This window comes from Amblyomma americanum, chromosome 2 (genome assembly GCF_052857255.1).
Source record: "Amblyomma americanum isolate KBUSLIRL-KWMA chromosome 2, ASM5285725v1, whole genome shotgun sequence".
In the NCBI taxonomy this organism is placed as follows: domain Eukaryota; kingdom Metazoa; phylum Arthropoda; class Arachnida; order Ixodida; family Ixodidae; genus Amblyomma; species Amblyomma americanum.
Window position 1 is genome coordinate 35,404,171 of NC_135498.1, and position 18,260 is coordinate 35,422,430.

At 45.6% G+C, this 18,260-nt stretch overlaps 2 protein-coding genes across 3 annotated transcripts; one reads left to right on the forward strand and one right to left on the reverse strand.

Moving 5' to 3' along the window:
* Positions 1 to 518: 518 nt before the first annotated feature.
* Positions 519 to 5,278, reverse strand: LOC144118468 (serine/threonine-protein phosphatase Pgam5, mitochondrial-like). Of its 2 annotated transcripts, XM_077651404.1 has the most exons (5): positions 4,510 to 5,278; positions 3,949 to 4,127; positions 2,273 to 2,487; positions 1,440 to 1,570; positions 519 to 964 (listed from the first exon to the last, which is right to left on the reverse strand). In XM_077651404.1, exons 1-5 carry the CDS (start codon positions 4,659 to 4,661, stop codon positions 814 to 816), a joined length of 828 nt encoding a protein of 275 aa, XP_077507530.1. In that variant the 5' UTR covers positions 4,662 to 5,278; the 3' UTR covers positions 519 to 813. The 2 variants fall into 2 exon arrangements, with proteins under 2 accessions (XP_077507530.1, XP_077507531.1); XM_077651405.1 differs by lacking the exon at positions 1,440 to 1,570.
* Positions 5,279 to 5,569: 291 nt separating this feature from the next.
* LOC144118470 (fidgetin-like protein 1) lies at positions 5,570 to 15,522 on the forward strand. Its single transcript, XM_077651406.1, has 15 exons — positions 5,570 to 5,795; positions 6,804 to 6,880; positions 6,962 to 7,015; positions 7,580 to 7,668; positions 8,188 to 8,467; positions 9,167 to 9,219; positions 9,455 to 9,522; positions 10,663 to 10,828; positions 11,425 to 11,525; positions 11,654 to 11,733; positions 12,546 to 12,616; positions 13,101 to 13,262; positions 13,375 to 13,430; positions 13,937 to 14,201; positions 15,296 to 15,522. Exons 1-15 carry the CDS (start codon positions 5,620 to 5,622, stop codon positions 15,431 to 15,433), a joined length of 1,836 nt encoding a protein of 611 aa, XP_077507532.1. The 5' UTR covers positions 5,570 to 5,619; the 3' UTR covers positions 15,434 to 15,522.
* The last annotated feature ends 2,738 nt before the right edge of the window (positions 15,523 to 18,260 follow it).

An 18,260-nucleotide genomic window follows, 5' to 3' on the forward strand; every position in this document is an offset into this window, starting at 1 on the left:
GCGCAGTATCTGTCTCATATATCGTTGGACACCTGAACCGCGCCGTAAGGGAAGGGATAAAGGAGGGAGTGAAAGAAGAAAGTGGTGCCGTAGTGGAGGGCTCCGGAATAATTTCGACCACCTGGGGATCTTTAACGCGCACTCACATCGCACAGCACACGGGCGTCTTAGCGTTTTGCCTCCATAAAAACACAGCCGCCGCGGTCGGGTTCGAACCCGGCAACTCCGGATCAGTAGCCAAGCGCCCTAACCACTGAGCCACCGCGGCGGGTCAGGTACGGTAACACCAATCAACTTTCGAGTGAAACTCGCCGTTTTGTGAATGCTTACATTGCGTGTGCCTTGTCATAACCAGCAAAACAATGACTAAAACGTGCGAGCGCACCTCATTCGCATTTGGCCTAACCATGATAAATTAGGTACCATTTTTTTCTCGCCATTCCCTGCATTCAGTTTTTGCAGTCGTTTTTCTTACGAAACCATGTGCGCGCCAAAGAACAAAGTGTGTATATAGTCGAAGTTAGCGCTCGTGTGCTGTTTTATTCTCATCGTCATCCGCGTGCGTTTTTTGCACTATAAATGCTCACATACAATACAGCGAGCTCGCAGTACTTTTGCGGGGCAGCCTGTTGGCTTGATTTCCCTTTTCTGTTACACCGGCGCATTAATCACGTAGTAGTTTATTGGCTGTCCGAAGAAAAAGATTAAATAATCAGCGATACGCGCAAGTCCGCTGATTATAAACGACTGCCGCGTGCCGTCCCAATCGATGGGAGGGAATCGCGGCTACACTGCAGCACAGCCGTAGACGTGCTATCCGGCTGAGATGAACTCCTTGGCCAGGTGTCCCGCGTCCCCCAGGGACCTCAGGGAGACCTTTCCGGTCGGTGCGATCTTCACGACGGAGATGCTGCAGTGGGCCAGTGACATGCGGGACCACGCCTCGGGAGGAACCTGAAGGGCCCTGCGCGGGACAAGCCCAACGGGTGTGGCGCGCAGCATAGCCCGTGTATACAGATCACCAACATGTCGACAGGAATATATAGGAGGCGCGCGTAGACAATTTCATATCTATGTGGTGCCTAAACAGTGTTGGCATAGATGGAGATGATGCCCCCCCCCCCCCCCCCCCCCCTGCGCGTTACTTGAGGTTGTTATATACCGCGCATGCGCAGCGCTATAATGCGTGGTGCTGTTTCATATGCGCCTCAAACCCCCTTAACGTCTTACTTTGACTCCCATGTCACAACTCTTGAACACTTCCCCCTTTACGATTGCCCATTCTCATAGAGTCTCTAGATCACGCCTAACTGCGCATTATACATAGGCAACAGTGAAACGAGCGGAGGATACAAAGGCGACCTGCTGAAACACTAAAACTACTTCCACGCCATGAACAATCACGGAAGTATCGCCAGATTGGCGGACACTGTACACACCTGCATACGAAGTAGCGGATGGCATTCGCGTGGCCGACGATGATCTCGTGCGAGTCCTCCTTCTGGCATGGAGGCGCACGGTGGAAGTGCTTGCGGAAACCGGCCTCAATGCGGGCGCTGTCAGCGAAGAACTGAAACATCGTTTCGCGATCTGGGTCACCAGTTGCTTGAAGTACAGTCACCAGTAAAATAGTAAAAAAAATGAAAGGTATCCCACAGCACACCAGCGTTTCCGCATTTCGACGGAGGTGAAATGCGGTTGGGATTCCATCCCGCGTCCTTGGGCGCAGCAACCGAACGCCATAGAGCGCGCGTTCACTCGTTTTCGTCACTGTAGCACTTGCCTTGGCGTGTGAGGTCACCTACAGGGCATACGCGATGGAAGCGCAGCCGGTTCCTTGAGTGCAGATACATCCATGCAAGACTGGTTCAGAAACGCTGGCTGTACAGCCCATGGATGCGCTCACATCGATTGTCAACAGGAGCTCCGGTTTTATAAAGAGGGTATTTTCCTCCGCCACTACTTAATTGCCTTCATCTCTCCACAGCTCACGGGCACAGAATTGTAGGTGCAAAGATACCGTGGATACTCATATAGAACGGCAGAAGCACGGTCGGTGATCGTGCCGCCGGGCAGAACTCGCTTTAACATCAACCAGCACGGTATACACTGCATCGCCGACTGGCCCACTACGCTGAAAACGAAACCTGGTCGCATCATGCAGGAATGCCTGCAGGGTCCAACAGATCTAAATAGACGGCTCAGAAACTAACCGAAATGCGGGCCGGATAGTGACGTCGCCGCGACGGCAACAACTGCTGAGAACGCGTACCTTAGACTGCGGTTTCCATATTCCGAAAGGGGGCTCCGGCGGCATAGGTTCCCCTTCGCGGATAAGCTCACACGAGGTGACCGGAACCTGCTTCAGGTGCTCGTGGATGAGCCCGGCCGTTTCGACGGCCCGCGTCATGGTCGAGTGGACGAGGCTGGTGAACGGGACGCCCAGCTGCTTGAGCCTCTGTCCCGTCAGCTCGGCCTGCTGGCGGCCTGCGTTGTCCGAGGAGAAAAGGCTGAGGGAAGGCGAGAGGAAGCCTGCAGCTGCGGAACAGCTTCAGGAGGTCGACTTCCCTTGTTCGGTAAAGAGCATTGGGCAAATAATACGACGAAGAGACCTCTAGACTGCAGCGTCACTCCAAACGGACGAAGATAGGAAGCGGCATTGTGGCGCAGAAAATTACTGCCCGAAGTACCTTTTCAACCAGACTAGGGATGAAACATTGATAGGGGCCCTGAAGCTTATTTTATCAAAGTGGAAGAATATATCCTATATAAAGATCCGTACCTCGTAAACCACCCGTAGAAAAAAAAGTTCAAGTGTTCTATCGTACACTCAAAACGTCGCAGTGAATTAAGAGGCCGAAAAAAAAAACAACTTCGGGTCAGGGTTAATTGCGCCTCTTCTGTAGATCGGCTATGTTTGGCTGAAGCTTTCAGCGGCGATCTCTAACGATTTACCAGTTTGTTTACACCGCTAAATATTTCACAGACGATCAATGCGACTTCTACTGATGCGGAAGTGTAGGCATTATCATTGCGACTCCGATTGTGTGATCGATTTGGGTTGACAAACTGAATTCACTCACATCAACGACAATTAAAGTTTCGATTTGACAATTAATTTATTTGCATGTTGTCCTTAAGAGTTACGGACTGGATTCCAAGATAAGGCAAGAGTAGCAGAGGGCGGCAGAAAGTTAGGTGGGCGGATGAGATTATAGAACTTTGCGGGGATATATGGTGGCATCAGCTGGCACAGGACCGAGTTAAATGGAGAGATATAGGAGAGGCCTTTGTCCTGCACTGGGCGTAGTCAATCTGACGATGATGATGATGAATTAGTTCAAATCATATGTCCAGTAGCCATCAAATTTCCTCTACGGTGGCGGCTCTTGGGTTTAAAGTTTTCTCTTACACCGAGTCTTCCAACCGCCAACGACGCCGGGTTTCGCCCGTAATGACAACTCCACCCACCTCTCCATGTTTCTCGCTTCCATGGCGCGGTTGAGGTGTCCACTGATAAAGGATATAGTTACTGCACCCTTTAATATCTCAAAACTATTTTTTCTCAAGTAGGGAGTGAAAGAAGGAAAATGGAGATAGAGATGCCGTAGCTGAGTGTTCTGGAATTATTTGGATCATATAGGATTCGTTAACTTGCACTGACATCGTACAGCACACAGGCAGATTTTGTAGTTCGTCGGGACTTGATCCCGCATCCTCGGGCTCAGTGACCCAACGTCCCACCCATTAAGCCACCACGTCGGATAATGCAGTGAAAGAAGGCAGAAAGGGGAGTACAGCCAATGCCATGCACGAGGGTGCCTATACAGATTAAAAACTAAGGAACATTGGACTCGTACAGCTTTAAAGTTTCGTCAGGGTGGGAGGAATGCCCTTCGGCCGTCGAGTGCACCACTTGTCGGGGGTGATGAAAAAACAACAGCTTACCAAGCTTAGTCAACGTGCGGTCGCTGTCCAGTTGTTCATAAACGTTAAATTCGCCATGTCGGACCAGGTAGAGATATCGCGTCGCCATCGGCTTCGCTTTCTTCACTTCTTCATTGTAACGGCTCTTTTCTTGTTCCGAAGAATCCGCAGGAGGCCTCACGCAAAGCTCAGGGTCCCGCCTGTATGAAAGCAAGGACCAGTCTACACCCGGATCATAACGCGAAAAATGTACCTCTTAAAAATGAAAGACAAGATTGGAGTATTAAGAGTCATCAAATGTCATCGAAGAGTCTGACATTCCTTATGAAAGCCAAATCAGGAAACCGAAAGCCGAGAAAATCTAGTCCGTGTGCCATATGCATTTGACAACTGAACAGACGTGCTTCTCAAATAATGCACGCAGCCTTATCTAGCATGTCGGTATGCAATAACTGTAGATCAGTATATCCTGGAGTTTTACAGAGGCCTGCTGCCTTGCACTACTACCTCTAGCATGGTAGAGGGTGCGGATATTTTACATCTACCCCTCGATGCCCCTGTCACCGCGAAGCCCGCATGTACCTGTCCCAGTTGCTATTCCATTGCGCTGTCGGCTGGTAACTCGTCGTCCACGATGCACTTGCCCGGCGTCTCCCTGCTTCCCCGACGTGGAACACAAGTGCTGCTATGCCACCACCGAGAATTCCCGCGCCCTTAACAAAGTGGCCGAGCATTTAGAAGATTTTACAGCGCACAATCGGGACAGAATAGCGAGCGCAGCCTGCTCACAGGCAAGAAGTCAAGCCACAACATGCACAGCAATGGAACGTGCTCTGAGCGGCTACAGAGCACTGGCTGGACACTCGTGAGGCCCCACCATAGCGGAAGACAAAGACGACGTTTCTTTCGCGTGTGTGCGTTGCTGGAGGAGGTAGTAGTAATACTGGTTCTGCCGCTCTGGGTAGTCGGTAGGCATATTCCATATCGACACTCGCACTATCTCGAAAAGAAATAGATATACTCTGGACAGCGGCGTTTCTGCGTCGTAGGTGTTATGGCTGGTAATCGAGCGATCCGACTGCACCACGTGCTCCGAAAAAACAGGCGGCAGTCACAAGGAAGCCAAGCGGCGGAGCTCAAGGCAGCCCACGAAATGGGACGTACCCTTCCCTTCATTTTCCCCCCATCTTGCCCAGGCCTCGACATGATCAACACTGCTAATGTGGGGATTATTAAGACAAAAAGGAAAGACCAGTAACTGCTTCACTTCTCGGTGGGCACCGCAAATGCGCCGGGTTATTTGACGTGCGCTGACATCGTACGTCTACAGTGAACTACAAGGTATCTAACACTGTAGCGTAGCCCGCGGGTAATGCAGGAGCCTTTTGCCTTCATCAAAACGCGATTACATGCGCGATTACGTGCAATCACGTGCTTTATCAAAGAAACCGAAACTGCAAATGTTAAAAATTTTGCCTCAAAACTGTCTGCGTCCTTATTATGCTGCAGAGATCTATTTGTTTTTGTCAAACGATTATGGTTTTATTTTTTTATTCAAGATGATTTAGTACAAAACCAACTTTACACTTTGTGATACCACGCAACAAAAAGGAATAGCCCTATCAGCATCAGGCGCGCTTGGCGCGCATTTGAGCTTCATGGCGAAAGCTTGTTAGCAGAGTGCCGTTTAGCATGAACTCTGACGTGGGCATTTCAGACTCGCGTGCGGAAAGGGACGAAGACAATGCACAATCAGCGGCCTTCAGGCGGTTGCTGATGAGCATCGGAGAGTTTGGTAATGACGAATTCTCCCTAGATGCTGTGCGCAAGCTGCACCGCCAAGTACAGTACGCAAGAGCATCCGGCGTGTGAGTAAAGCTGGAAATTATCGCTATTCACTCTTCTTTTTTTCTTTCATATGTCGTGACACGATAATCTATACGATGCGTTTTGTAAAGTTTATGTGTGTAACACGTTATGAAACCCAACGCGTCACTAAATGTAAATTACCCATTTCACTTGATTCTGTACCGTTAGGAAGCATATTTTGTCTGCCGACTTCATCAAGTTCCTGCAGTGTGCCGATGTTGACAGCAACGACCAGAAGAATAATCGTGCAAAGGCTGTTTCTTTCCAGAGATAGTACACAGGTTAAACGTGTTTATTACTGAATGCTTTGCTAGACGAAAGGTCCAGTCAGACTGCACAGTGCCATAAACTCGTCACGGGTTTAAACTGCGACAGTTCACACTCACACAGACAAAAAATAAAAAGAATATGCGCAAAGGCGAGTAATGGGATGCATAAAGGCGCTGAAGGCAAACACTTTGATTGGCACTTGCCAGGAGGATTATTAAATGGCATTATATTTGAGAAAGTAGTTGCGTCCAGTCACAACGTTGCTGCATTTATTGCTATTTTATTACTTCAGCGCTCATCTTTGGTTTCGAAACATTTTTGAACTTTGTCTGGCAAGGACCTTTCTTACTATAGCATACCAAGGCAGATCACTGCATATCTTTTTGAATATTTGCACTTGCAGTTTCTTCTTCCAAGACTGAACTGCTCTCTGCATTACTCATCAGGCTTTATCATAAAATCAGATGCTTTGAAAGTCGCGTATGGTGTTGCTGTTAGCGCTAATTTTCCTGCGTTATCTGGTGAGCCTGCTTGGTTATATCGTCTGTTTGTGAGTGATTTCTCTTCAGGTAGTTCTCCACACTGTGTATACCCTTTTTTATGCCTTTTGTTCTTGTTGCGGGTGTTATCTCGTCCGAAATGAGTCCTGTGCTGTACCTAGTGCTCACCGATTGTAAAAAGAAGAGCCTGAATAAACAGAAAAGTTTTCTGCTGATTTATTGTGTTCTCTGTTTCAGTATTTCTGCAACCTGTGAGAGCTTGCTGTTGAATTATTTCGCTGAGAAAGGAAACCGACACGTTGACAGCCCAGATGGTAAGAAATCAGTGGCGGGAATGGTTTGTCTGTGCTGTATGCCTGTGGCCTCCTCTTATACAACCTTACATTCATACGTAGGCCTGAACAACTTTGCAAGTGCCATCGCACATCCTGCACACAGCTCTCAAAACTGCAAGTATTTGTTTTGACTATCTTCTCCATCTGTTTTTGGTGCAGAGCAAAATTTTAACTTTAGATATGTATGCTAGAGAATATGTGCAAGAAAGCTATTAACTGCATTGAAGGCTTATGCTAGTTGTGTACCTCCGATTCTGCGAGAGTTTGACTGTGTTTGAGAGCACTAGTACTGTTGCGATCAAAATTTCACGGGGCGCGAGTGTGCAGAAAAAAAATTATTTTGCCGCAGTCACGTAAGCCTGAAATGTATCAAGGTATGAGGGGACGTGCGTGCTCTATCTGCTTGTAACAGTACCACATGGCTGGATCATGGAGCAGAGCTAGAATAAAGGTTTTCCAAAAACACACTTCCCGTTAAATTTTGATCGCGATAGTACATGTCCACCTATTCCATAACCGCCAGGAGATTTCTGTATTAATGCATCTATAGGCCACAAGACTGCTATAATCAAGGCTATCAAGAAGCAATATACCTCAGGATAGGCTAGCCTAGCTGTTATATTTTAGTGCACTTTATTTGAAGATGCCACGTAACACATTATTTTCAATTTGTTTCAGCTTCTCACGAGTGGCGCTCTGAGTTGGTGAACCTAAGCGATGAGGAACTTCTGGGATTTCTGCCCAAAAGCAGCAGCAGTGACCAAGATGTGAGACATCTTGCTTGATTTGTTTGTATTGTGAATTTTTTTACTGTAAAAGCTGCAGCTTGCAAAGGTAATATGAAAGATCTTAGAGCACTTTAAGTTTTTATATTGTGACTGCTTAGAAACCAATTTTAAATGTCATTTAATAGAGAATAAAAATAAAAAAGGAAGGGGAATAGTTTACCATCTGATATTTCCAACAATTTTCTGTACTAAGCCACTTTTTCTTGTATTTTACAATTCGAAACTTCTAACCTGCGATACACTAGTGATGCATACAGAGGCCATGCTTGTATCAGCCTCAAACTACACTGTCATTAAACAGGATAGCCAGGCATTTCAAGCGTGTACATGATTGACAAAAGCACTTTGGTTATAACAAATGCTGCTGGAGCAAGTGTTTCTCAATGTTTGTGTGTAGCAAAGTCACTGATCCTGGCATACAACCTTCTGGTCCAAAATGTTACAGACTACTGCCATGCTAATATACTCTTACTAGTTCTTGTCGCTTTATCATTTCAGGAAGGAGACGATGCCAAGGATGAATATGATGGTTTTGTTGAGAGGATGAAGCGAAGTTTCTGTGTTGCGAAAAGGTTAGCTAGCACAGAAAGCAGGAGTGAGCCTTCCGAAACTCACAATGGCATCCAGACTGTTTCCGCTGGAGAATATTCAGGCAGAAACAAACCTTCAAATGGTGTGTTACCAGTTTCCAGTTCCGCTGTCAATAGTGCAAGGAGAAATGGCTTGGATTCTTCACTTCGAAAGGATGCTCAACAGCGACAAAAAGCAAACTTGTCAGGTGTGCATCTAGTCAAGTGTTCTTCCTATATTTTTTTTCTCCTGGTAGCGTTACTAAATCTCACATGGCAGAGGGGGCTGCCTGATTCTCTCATTATGTGCAGCAACAGTACACAAACATCTGATAATCAATGTAGCCTTTGCAAGACCCGTTCTCAGCTGTACAAGTCCAGCGGTGCCAAAGGGAACATTTTATTTTCACTTAACCAAGATTTCCTCTTCAGGAAATAATGAAAAACAACCTTTTTATTTTTATTATATACTTTTCCTCACAATGATCCCTTCAGGTCTTTTTTTTTTCAAGTTTTAGTAGAAGTAAAAATAAATCTCGTTCTTGAATGTCATCTGAGTGCTGCCTTTCATGTTGCTGCTACTCATATGGTCCTGTAATTAATTAATGAAATTAATTGTGGGGTTTAACGTCACACAGTGACGCATGGGCTATAGTGAGGGATGCAGTGGTGGAGGGCTCCAAATTAATTTAGACCAGCTGGGGTTCTTTAACGTGTGCTGACGTCGCACAGCACATGGGTGCCTTTTGCGTTTCGCCTCTATCAAAACGCGACTGCTGCGGCCAGGATTGAACCTGGGTCCTCTGGCTCAGTAGCTGCGCACCCTAACAACTAGCCACCGCGGCAGGCGCCACTTGAATAGCATTGGATCATGTTGTAATACTGTGCACTCCTATTGCTTCCTACAGAATGCACGACAGCAGCCTGTGTTCCGGGTTTTATGACTGCCAGAGAGCAACTGGTGAGGATGTTTAGCAATTTGGTTCAAAAGGGAAAAGTACAGTTTAACTGTTCGATACTGTGTTCAGCCACTTCAGCTACTTTGCAAAGAGAAACATTGCTGACATTCTCTTGTCTGCATAGATTGCAATCAAATTAGAAATATGAGCACTTGAGTAGCTTTTGCTTGCCAAGTTTTGATGCTCATTAGTTGTGAGATGATTCCTAAGTAATTATGGTGCACTGTTTTTTCACAGCTAATTGAACAGCAAAAGACCAATGGAGGAATGGCTCGCAGCTCTAGCACTAAAACCCTGGGAGGGAAGTGAGTCCATTCATTTACTCATTTCTGCTTTGCTATGACTGAGACTGTGCCAAATTTCTGCAGAAGTACTGCATACAAGGCTTTGAGTCATTCATTTTGCATTAATGTGTTTATCACTTGACGCAGGGTAGTGACGTGAATACGGCTTCTTTAAAGGTTCAGTGCAGGATTCGTAACTCCTCTTTTGTACTGTGACAAAGCTGCGTGCATGAATTTTATCTCGTTACAGCTGCAGCATTGTCAAGTAGCAATGAAAGAACCGAAAAGGCTTCTTGAGGTGATTTTAAAAATAGACCTTGCAGGTACCTTAAGGTACCATGAGACTAGTTTGGCTGTCGCATAATAATGCATTAAATTTGCAGAAGAGGCCATTGTGAGCATTTGAGGCATGTTTAACAGCTCTACATGAGCTTTATATTTTAAAATTTGTTTTTAAAAGTTGCAATGATAAGTAGATTGGAGTGATGCCATTTCACTTTTTCAGTTGTCCTTACCTTATGATGGCTGAGGATTAACTGGCATGACCTTAAAGAGCCCTGTCATTGGGCTTGCCCAAGTTAAGTCAGTAGTAATTGGTGTAATGTTTTTACTGCAGCTGAATACGTAAGCTATTTTTTAATAATATACTCTTAATATTTTGACCTCAGTGCCACCTGAAGTTTTCACATTGGTCAGTCTCATGGCATTCTTGCACCTTACTCATTAAAACACATATTCATACCAGCTAGCCAAACCTTCAGTGTTAAATTAACTTCTACAAAGTAGTTAAGTAGATGGCTAATGCTCTTATCTGAAGAACCTGAAAATTTTAGCTTGTGCTGTATCTGTTTAGGTAATGCTGCCTGAAACGCACAACTCTAGAAGGTCCCCCCCCCCCCCCCCCCCCGTCTTTCCTCCTCCTCCTCCTCCTCCTCCTTTTCCAAGCGGAAGAAAATGTCTTTGAAGGGAGAATAAGGAGCAGTTGTCAGGACAGCTGAGAACTGCAGAAAATGTTAAAAAGCATTGCTACTTTACTTGAGGCATGTGCTTGCAAGCAACATTTGGTTAGAAACGTCTTGCCTACCATGAGATCTGTAACCTGTCTGTCTGTCATGTGACCAGATTTTTCCTAAATAGAACCCTGGGGTGTTGTCATTGCAGGAGAAGTCTAACAAGCAAGTTTGTGCAGCCTTTGCCTCGGCAGAGCGGAAGCAACTCTGCCTCCCCTACTGCTAGTTCATCCAGTGCTGAAACATGTGGTGGCTTGGAGGAGTGTGAAGCACTCAAAAATATAGATTCTAAATTGGTCGAGCTAATAAAAAATGAGGTAAGGAAACATACTGTCTTTGTTGGAGCTTGTAGGATCATAACTGCACATGTGGGGCGACATTCAGGCTTGAACTTACTCTAATGGACTTCTTCAATACTTTTGAAAGGCTCTGACTCCAGCAATGTGTTTAATACTACTGTCTAAGGCAAATACTTTGACCAAGAGGCACTTAATAACTGATGTTCACAAGTTGCCTGAGGGCATACTGCTTGCATGCCACTGAGAATAGAAACATGTGTGGTGTGTGCAAAAACAAGCATTTTTTCAAGTGTTTGCTATAGACTGAGCAGGCTATATGCAGACACTTTGGATTTCAATGTTTTTTTTTTGTTCATAGCCTAATGCTGCTCAGTCTTTCTCACTATTGGTCACACATGGGGAATGGTGTGCACAATGTGCTTCCCTGGTTTTGCAAATTCTTCAAGGTGTCTGCTCATTATATTTTGTGTGGAAAACCCAAGTAGTGAAATGCACAAGACAATCTCATCCTCCTCCTGTCCATGAAGTGAAAGACTTACCCCAAGGTTGCATCATAGGGACAGCTGTGATGTGCTAAAGATAAGCTGAGCAAGTTTTGTCTTTTGGCTTCACAGATAATGGACAATGGCCCTGGCATTCACTGGGATGACATAGCCGGCCTGGAGTTTGCTAAGCAGAGTGTGAAAGAAATGGTAGTTTGGCCAATGTTGAGGCCGTAAGTATGCTGTTGAATTTTTTCAGTATTTAAATTTTCATTGATTATTCTTTACAGCAAGCATTAGCAATTACAGGAGTGAGACCAAGAAAGGCTTCCTTATGTCGCTTGACCCTTTTTTTCTGCAGGGATATATTCACAGGCCTCAGGCAACCTCCTAAAGGGCTGCTGCTCTTTGGTCCCCCAGGCACAGGCAAGACACTGATTGGTATGTCTGATCTAAATATTTGCATCTCGTCTGTCACAATTTTCGCCCCTGTCTGGAGATACTGATACTACCTGTGTAGTATGAAGCAACACCCATGTAGTGAACTGTCAGACATTTGAAGGCACAGCCACTAACAGAAAAAAAAAAGTGAATAGAAAAAATTTGGTTTCTTCTAATGTTACAGTTTTCATGATAATTTGATATCAGTTTCCTTGTTGGTGCGAGGGCTGCTGTGTGTATGTATAGCCAGGGTCCTTTAATGGCTTTCTACTCTGCTCAAAAGTTCCCCCAAAGCTTCATACTTCATAAAGAGACAAAACCAGCTAACGAGAAAGGTGTCGCCCTTAATAAGTGGGCTGCTAACCGCAGTCCTTCTAACTGCTTTTGTACCAGAGCCTTTCATAAGAAAGGAGAGAGTTTAGTTAGCCTCTGTGAAGCAGTGATGAAGGGAGGGAAAACAATTCAAGTGCAAGTGCATGCCCAGGCTATGTATGCTGATGGCCCCAGGAAGTGGCATTGTACTCCGTAGACCTTCTACGTTTGCCTTGCTAAGCCAAAGCAACTCACCGCTGCTTTGGTTACTAAGCCTCGCACCGTGCAATGTGCTTTACAGCACTGCCAGTGGCGCTGAAATCTACACAAACTGAAGGCTGCACCCTCTAATCAAAGCTGCATCAAAGCACAGTTGCTCCAGGTGAAATATGGAGCTCTTCCACTTACAAAAATATCAAAGGACCCTGGTAGAAAGGAGCATTACAACTGTTTGACAGTCTGCTGACATCACTTGCCAATTTCTGCTTTACTGCGTGCAGGGAAGTGCATTGCTTCTCAAGCGGGAGCGACCTTTTTCTGCATCAGTGCCTCATCCCTTACTTCTAAATGGGTAAAGTATTAACTGATGACTGTTGTGCATGACAATAAATTTTTTTGAATCCACACAATACATTTGTGCCAGCATGATTAAGTGTGCAGTACAAGAATGCACCAACGTGTGTCTGCCTGGATAAGACAGGCAGTCATTTGCCTAAAAACTGGTTCGTCCTTATTGTCAGCAAAGGCACACAGTGAAATCTTTATATCATAAAGGCAGATTCTTAGAAGCCAGACTTAGTACTTTCATGAGTTCCTCATTAAATGTGATTAACCCAAGCAACCAAAGCACAGGTCAATAAGATGTCAGTATGAACATAGCAATTGAAAGATAAGCTAAAAAGACTAGCTTTGCATTTTACTTACTGAGACAAGTTGATAAGGCATCTTGAACAGAAATGTCCCTATTTTTATGTTGTTTTTCTCCAAGATGTCTGAACTGGTGTTTGGTGTTAGATTTTGCTGTATTTCTCCAAGTCTCATGTTTGACTGTGCAGGTCGGCGAAGGGGAGAAAATGGTTCGCGCACTGTTTGCAGTGGCAAGAAGCTGCCAGCCAGCTGTCGTGTTCATCGATGAAATTGACTCCCTGCTGTCACAGCGCAGCGAATCCGAGCACGAGTCTTCGCGCCGCATCAAGACGGAGTTCCTTGTGCAGCTGGTGCGTGCATTTTCTTGACCAAGAGCAGGAATATGTGGCTATATTGTGTGGAAATCGATAATTTGGATGCTACAAAGGACCTGATTTGATTGCTCACAACGCTGTGCTGCAGGACGGAGCCAGCACAAAAGGAGACGAACGGCTGCTCATCGTTGGAGCAACAAATAGGCAAGCATCTTTTTGGAGACTGTGGGGATGTGTGTGCTGGCTATGAGGGAATAAGAAAGGCACAGTGACTGCCTCGCTCAATGCGGACAACTGAACTACAAGAGAAGGAGAGAGTTGCAGTAGTGGAGGGTCTGGATTAGTTTAAACCACATAAGGTTTTTAACATGCACAGACGTAACACAGCATGAGGCCATTTTGCCCATGCAAAACAGCCGACCGCCACAACCATTCTGCCACTGAGATAATATAATACCGTTCCTAATTCTTCCTTTTCAGAAAGAATTTTTTTTTTGCAAGTCTTTTGCCAGTGTGACCTTCATTTGGGTAGCGTAGCCCAGCTTTCATGATGGGACATATATGGTATAAAGAAGCGGACAGGCTGTTCGTGTCTCATAGTTCAAGCTGGCCTGCTTAAAGCAAAACGAAACAACTAACCCAGAATCATGCAATTAAACAGTGTGACCATTACTGATGTTTGCGGCTGAAAGTTAAACGGATGGTTGCAGGCCTAAAGAGCTGGACGAAGCAGCCCGCCGACGCTTGGCCAAGCGCCTGTACATACCGCTGCCCGAAAGGGCGGCACGACGTCAGATGGTGTGCCGCCTACTGGCACAAGTGGAGCACAGCCTCAATGAGGACGACATTGACAGGGTGGCCTCCCTGACCCAGGGCTACTCGGGCGCGGATATGGCACTACTCTGCAAAGAGGCTGCCCTGGGACCCATCCGGAGCCTCAGCTTCGAGACCCTCCAGCACATTGAAGCACAGCAGGCAAGGACGCAGCCATTGGAAAACTGTGTGAACCACTTGGTCACAGGAAAAATGGAAATTGCAAGGAAACCTCATTGCATATTTCGCTGAACAACATTCCTTGGACAGTCCATTACAATCATCTGTTAACATAACTGTGAGATAATCAAGATTTATGGACCCTTTAAAGGGCCCCTGAAAGGGGCGTTTGAGCTTGGCTTTGGCTTTAAAATGCTTGCACAGGGTAGAGTACAGGCTACCGAGCGTCCATGCCGCGTACGAGACCTCAAAAGTGAGCGGGAAATTTGCAATACATTCCCAAAAATTCCCGCTTTCGCACCTCGCGGCGATGCGCGGTGCCCAGCTTTCTTGCGAAAACTTAGCATTTGACGTCACTTCGTGCAAGTGACGTCAGCAGCCGGGAGTTATCATTGGTTCACAGCGCCAAATTCTTTCAGACGTCATGCGCCACCACGGCCGCGGCCACTCCGCGCACGCCGCAGCCGGCGGAGGTAGGCGAGGGGCAGAGTAGGTTGGGCCGGCGGAGCAGCGCCGCCGCTTTGGCGTGCGAGAGGATAGGGAAAGGCACGAAGACGCGGAAGTTCGAATTTTGTCTGCGTATAACTTGGCTTCCACGAAACGCATTAAAATAATTGTTGCTGGAGGATAATTATTAAGCGGAGTCTTTTAACATCCCAGACATATCGCAACTTTATTGAGAGCCCCTTTCTGGGTCCCTTTAATGTGTTCTATGTGGTTTAATGCAACAATTTTTTTCACACTGCAGCTGATTGCCATTTTCAAATTAAAACTCTAATTTAACTTTAAGAAGTGAGTTTTAATGTGCTGCAACGCAAAAGCATGCATAGTAGCTTGCATGTGTACTACACAACGGAGGAAAACTGCAGAGAGCTAGTGTTATGTTTTAGGTGTTAGATTTAGCATTTCTAACATTATATTTCAGTGAAACCTGAGGAGGTCAGTTTGATTTCTGCGGTATTAATTCCCTCTATCCTCTACATTGTGAGGAGGAGGCATTTTTATTTGCATTTGCCTTTGGCATATCAGGTGACAAGCCGTGGCCTCACGAGATTAATTAAAACTCAACTTTGCAGGTTCGTCCAGTAGCATTCCAGGACTTTGAAGAGGCGCTGTGTCAAGTGAGAGCCAGTGTGTCTTCGGATGACCTGCATGGTTATGTTGAGTGGAACTCAACATATGGAAGCACGCCAGTACTACCAGCCACAGACTAGCACATGCTTTTGAAACCAGTTTTTTAAATGTGGCTCGGAGAAAGTGCTTGCCTCTGTAAATATGTTAATAAAAATTCAGTGTTGCTATACTTGAATATTTGCTTGTGTAGTGTACAACAGCGTTCCGCTTCTATCAGTGCTGTGCTAGAAAATTCTCACTACGGTAGCTGTCAGAAATACCGTAGAAACTCGTGTAAGGGCTGCACTGTTTTAAATTCGCGTGTGAATTTTGATGGTGTGGCCCATACATGAATTAAACAAAAACAATCGTATTTATTTCTTAATTATCTAGTCAAAAAAAGTGGGTGTGGCCCTTACACGAGATTATACGGCAAGTTCCAATACTGAAAAATTTGGCCTTGTTTCTTCTGCATTGTTTCAATAAAGCTTAATTTCTCATTTTGGGTGACACTTCCAACAAGAAATGTCTACATTCACTGCAGGACGAGGGCCTTCCAATTAGCCCAGTACTGAGGCAACAAGACAGGGTTAACAACTGCAGGAAAATTCAACCTGCATATGAACAAATTAACATGGTAGATTTCAATACCTCGGTGCCCGAATTAACACAGCCTGATCACTTTGTTGTTCTACAGCCCCCAAATGGGCCAATTTCACTCCTTGAGAAATTCCATTTGTGTGCTCCCAGTTTCTCTCGTGCTGTGCAAAACTACACAAGTGCACTATATATACTTGTTTCTAATCAGCCTAAGAAAATTAAAACCATGTTGCATGGCACCCTGCCAAGACACACGATTCGTTCCTGATATGCAGGATGCAGCTATTGGGGTGCACTGGGCTACAGTCGCCTGCAAAAACAGAACGCGTGAATATACTACCATGTAAAATTGCGCGCAAAAATCTAAACCTGAAACTACAAAAAATGCAAACACTTAACACAGTACGTAGAGTGCACTCTCAGCATAAAGTGAAATTTGATTGAGGCAAAATAAATGGCACCTTTTCCACGATATCCAAGAGCACAATAAAGGCTTATGGTGTCAGACATACTGCAGCATAAAAAACTTGGTGCCCGAGTGAAAAAACCAGTGTCGTGCACCGCTGAACATGAAAATGCAAAAAATGTGCACTGTCATTTCAATAAGTTCTGACAACACACTGCAATATCCAAAGCTAAAGCATTGAATAAGTGCACACAAATGCGCACAAGGGTTACAATATGACGACACACTTTCATAGCTAGATCTACAATTCAAAGGTTTATTCTAACGCACACTTATAAAACAAATTGACTCGCCAACAACTGCTAATTGAGTTCAGTGACACACTTTTGCTGCAACGCAAATGCAGTTTTACCAAAAAATGCAGCGAAAGCACAAGTTCTTCAGTGTGCAACTTGCACACTTCTGAAAGCCTATTGTCTGTGGTCAAACTGCTGTGAAAATTTCATAGATTGCAAAGAGACACTACTCCTATGTACCAACACCTCATAAAAACTTTTGTGTGCCATACTGCTGCATGGTTTACTCCTTAAACGAGAGTTCAACTCTTGTGCGGCAGTGCTGAAAGCATTCGCCACGGTGGAGGCCAGGGTGTCTTTCTGACAGGACATAATTCTCCACCACAAAAAGGTGTTACCGAACTTGCCTGAGTACTTATCCTAACACACAAGCCTGAGATAATGTCAGCATAACTGGCCACAGTGCCAAAATATACATTAGCTGACTTTAAGCTTCCTTTTAGGATAAAAAAAATATATACACTATAGTATTACAACAGCTGTGTATATGCGGCAAGAAAAGGGCAGGAGTTTACAGGCTGCACGGATGCAAACCAACTTCCAAGCCTAAGACTCCCAGAACAAGAATACAGTAAGGTAGTGGAATATTGGGAAAGCCACTACTGTCCTTAACTGTGGGATGGGTAATGGTTAGGCATGTGTGAATAGTGGTTTTTTGGTTCGAAGCAAATTCGAATTGCATAGTAATTTTTTTCGAATAATTTCGAAGCGAATATTTCAAATACTTCTAGCACATAAAATAAGTTGAACAGCACATTAGGCATTTTAAAAATTGTGTATTTTTCAAACACACAAGGACATTACCTAAAAAAAAAAAATGATTGCATTGAACATCACGCTCATTGAAGCGTGTTGAGGCCTTTTGAAAGGGGCTATCGAAAACTGGAGAGTTTGCCTACATGCAGAGCCCACACATTTGGGGGGCGCGAGACCTATTATGGCCTATGCTGGTCCTAATTGTGATTGCATTGTTGCGCAGCTATTGCTTTTAAACGATGACTCCATAAACACGTGCTACAGCGAGTGTGCAGGGTTCTCCATTGGGGGAAGCCTTCACCGCAACATTTTCGGGGAAAGGAAATGGCAGAGTATCTGTCTTGGTGGACACCTGATAAGAGAAGGATAAAGGATGGACTGAGAGAAGAAAAGAAGAAAGAGGTGCCTCTGTTATGGCACCTTTCTTCCTTTCTCTTCACAGTCCATCCTTTATGCATGGGGGAAACTTGGCGCCTCCATTACATGACGGGAGGAAGGCGTCACCCTGCCCCCTGCGCCGCCTAGGCCTGCTAAGCGTACGCACGGCATGCCCTGTGCTCCCCCGCGTCAGGCGGCATCCGCCACAATGTGCCCCGTGCTCACGTCGCTGCGCCCTGAGGATGTCACAAGGCGCCAGCCAGCTGTTCACATCCCTGCCCCGTCGGGGCCAACCAGCGCGTGCGGAAGCGGATTGCACTATGCTAAATTTCTCTACTGACGCCCGACACCGAGCGTGGTTATGGCGCGTGCACATCGCGCACACAAGGCAAGTATAAAGCCCAGCAAGTACAGATCTGGGCACCACGCTTC

What these genes read in the sequence shown, in the direction of transcription:
- LOC144118470 (XM_077651406.1), top strand. Translation starts at nt 5,620, where the DNA reads ATGAACTCTGACGTGGGCATTTCAGACTCGCGTGCGGAAAGGGACGAA. An exon ending in TACGCAAGAGCATCCGGCGT is followed by an intron (nt 5,796 to 6,803) that starts GTGAGTAAAGCT and finishes TCTCTGTTTCAG; the next exon opens with TATTTCTGCAACCTGTGAGA. An exon ending in ACTAAAACCCTGGGAGGGAA is followed by an intron (nt 9,523 to 10,662) that starts GTGAGTCCATTC and finishes TTGTCATTGCAG; the next exon opens with GAGAAGTCTAACAAGCAAGT.
- LOC144118468 (XM_077651404.1), bottom strand. Translation starts at nt 4,661, where the DNA reads ATGCTCGGCCACTTTGTTAAGGGCGCGGGAATTCTCGGTGGTGGCATA. An exon ending in TGGAATAGCAACTGGGACAG is followed by an intron (nt 4,128 to 4,509) that starts GTACATGCGGGC and finishes GCTTTCATACAG; the next exon opens with GCGGGACCCTGAGCTTTGCG. An exon ending in TATGGAAACCGCAGTCTAAG is followed by an intron (nt 1,571 to 2,272) that starts GTACGCGTTCTC and finishes ACGATGTTTCAG; the next exon opens with TTCTTCGCTGACAGCGCCCG.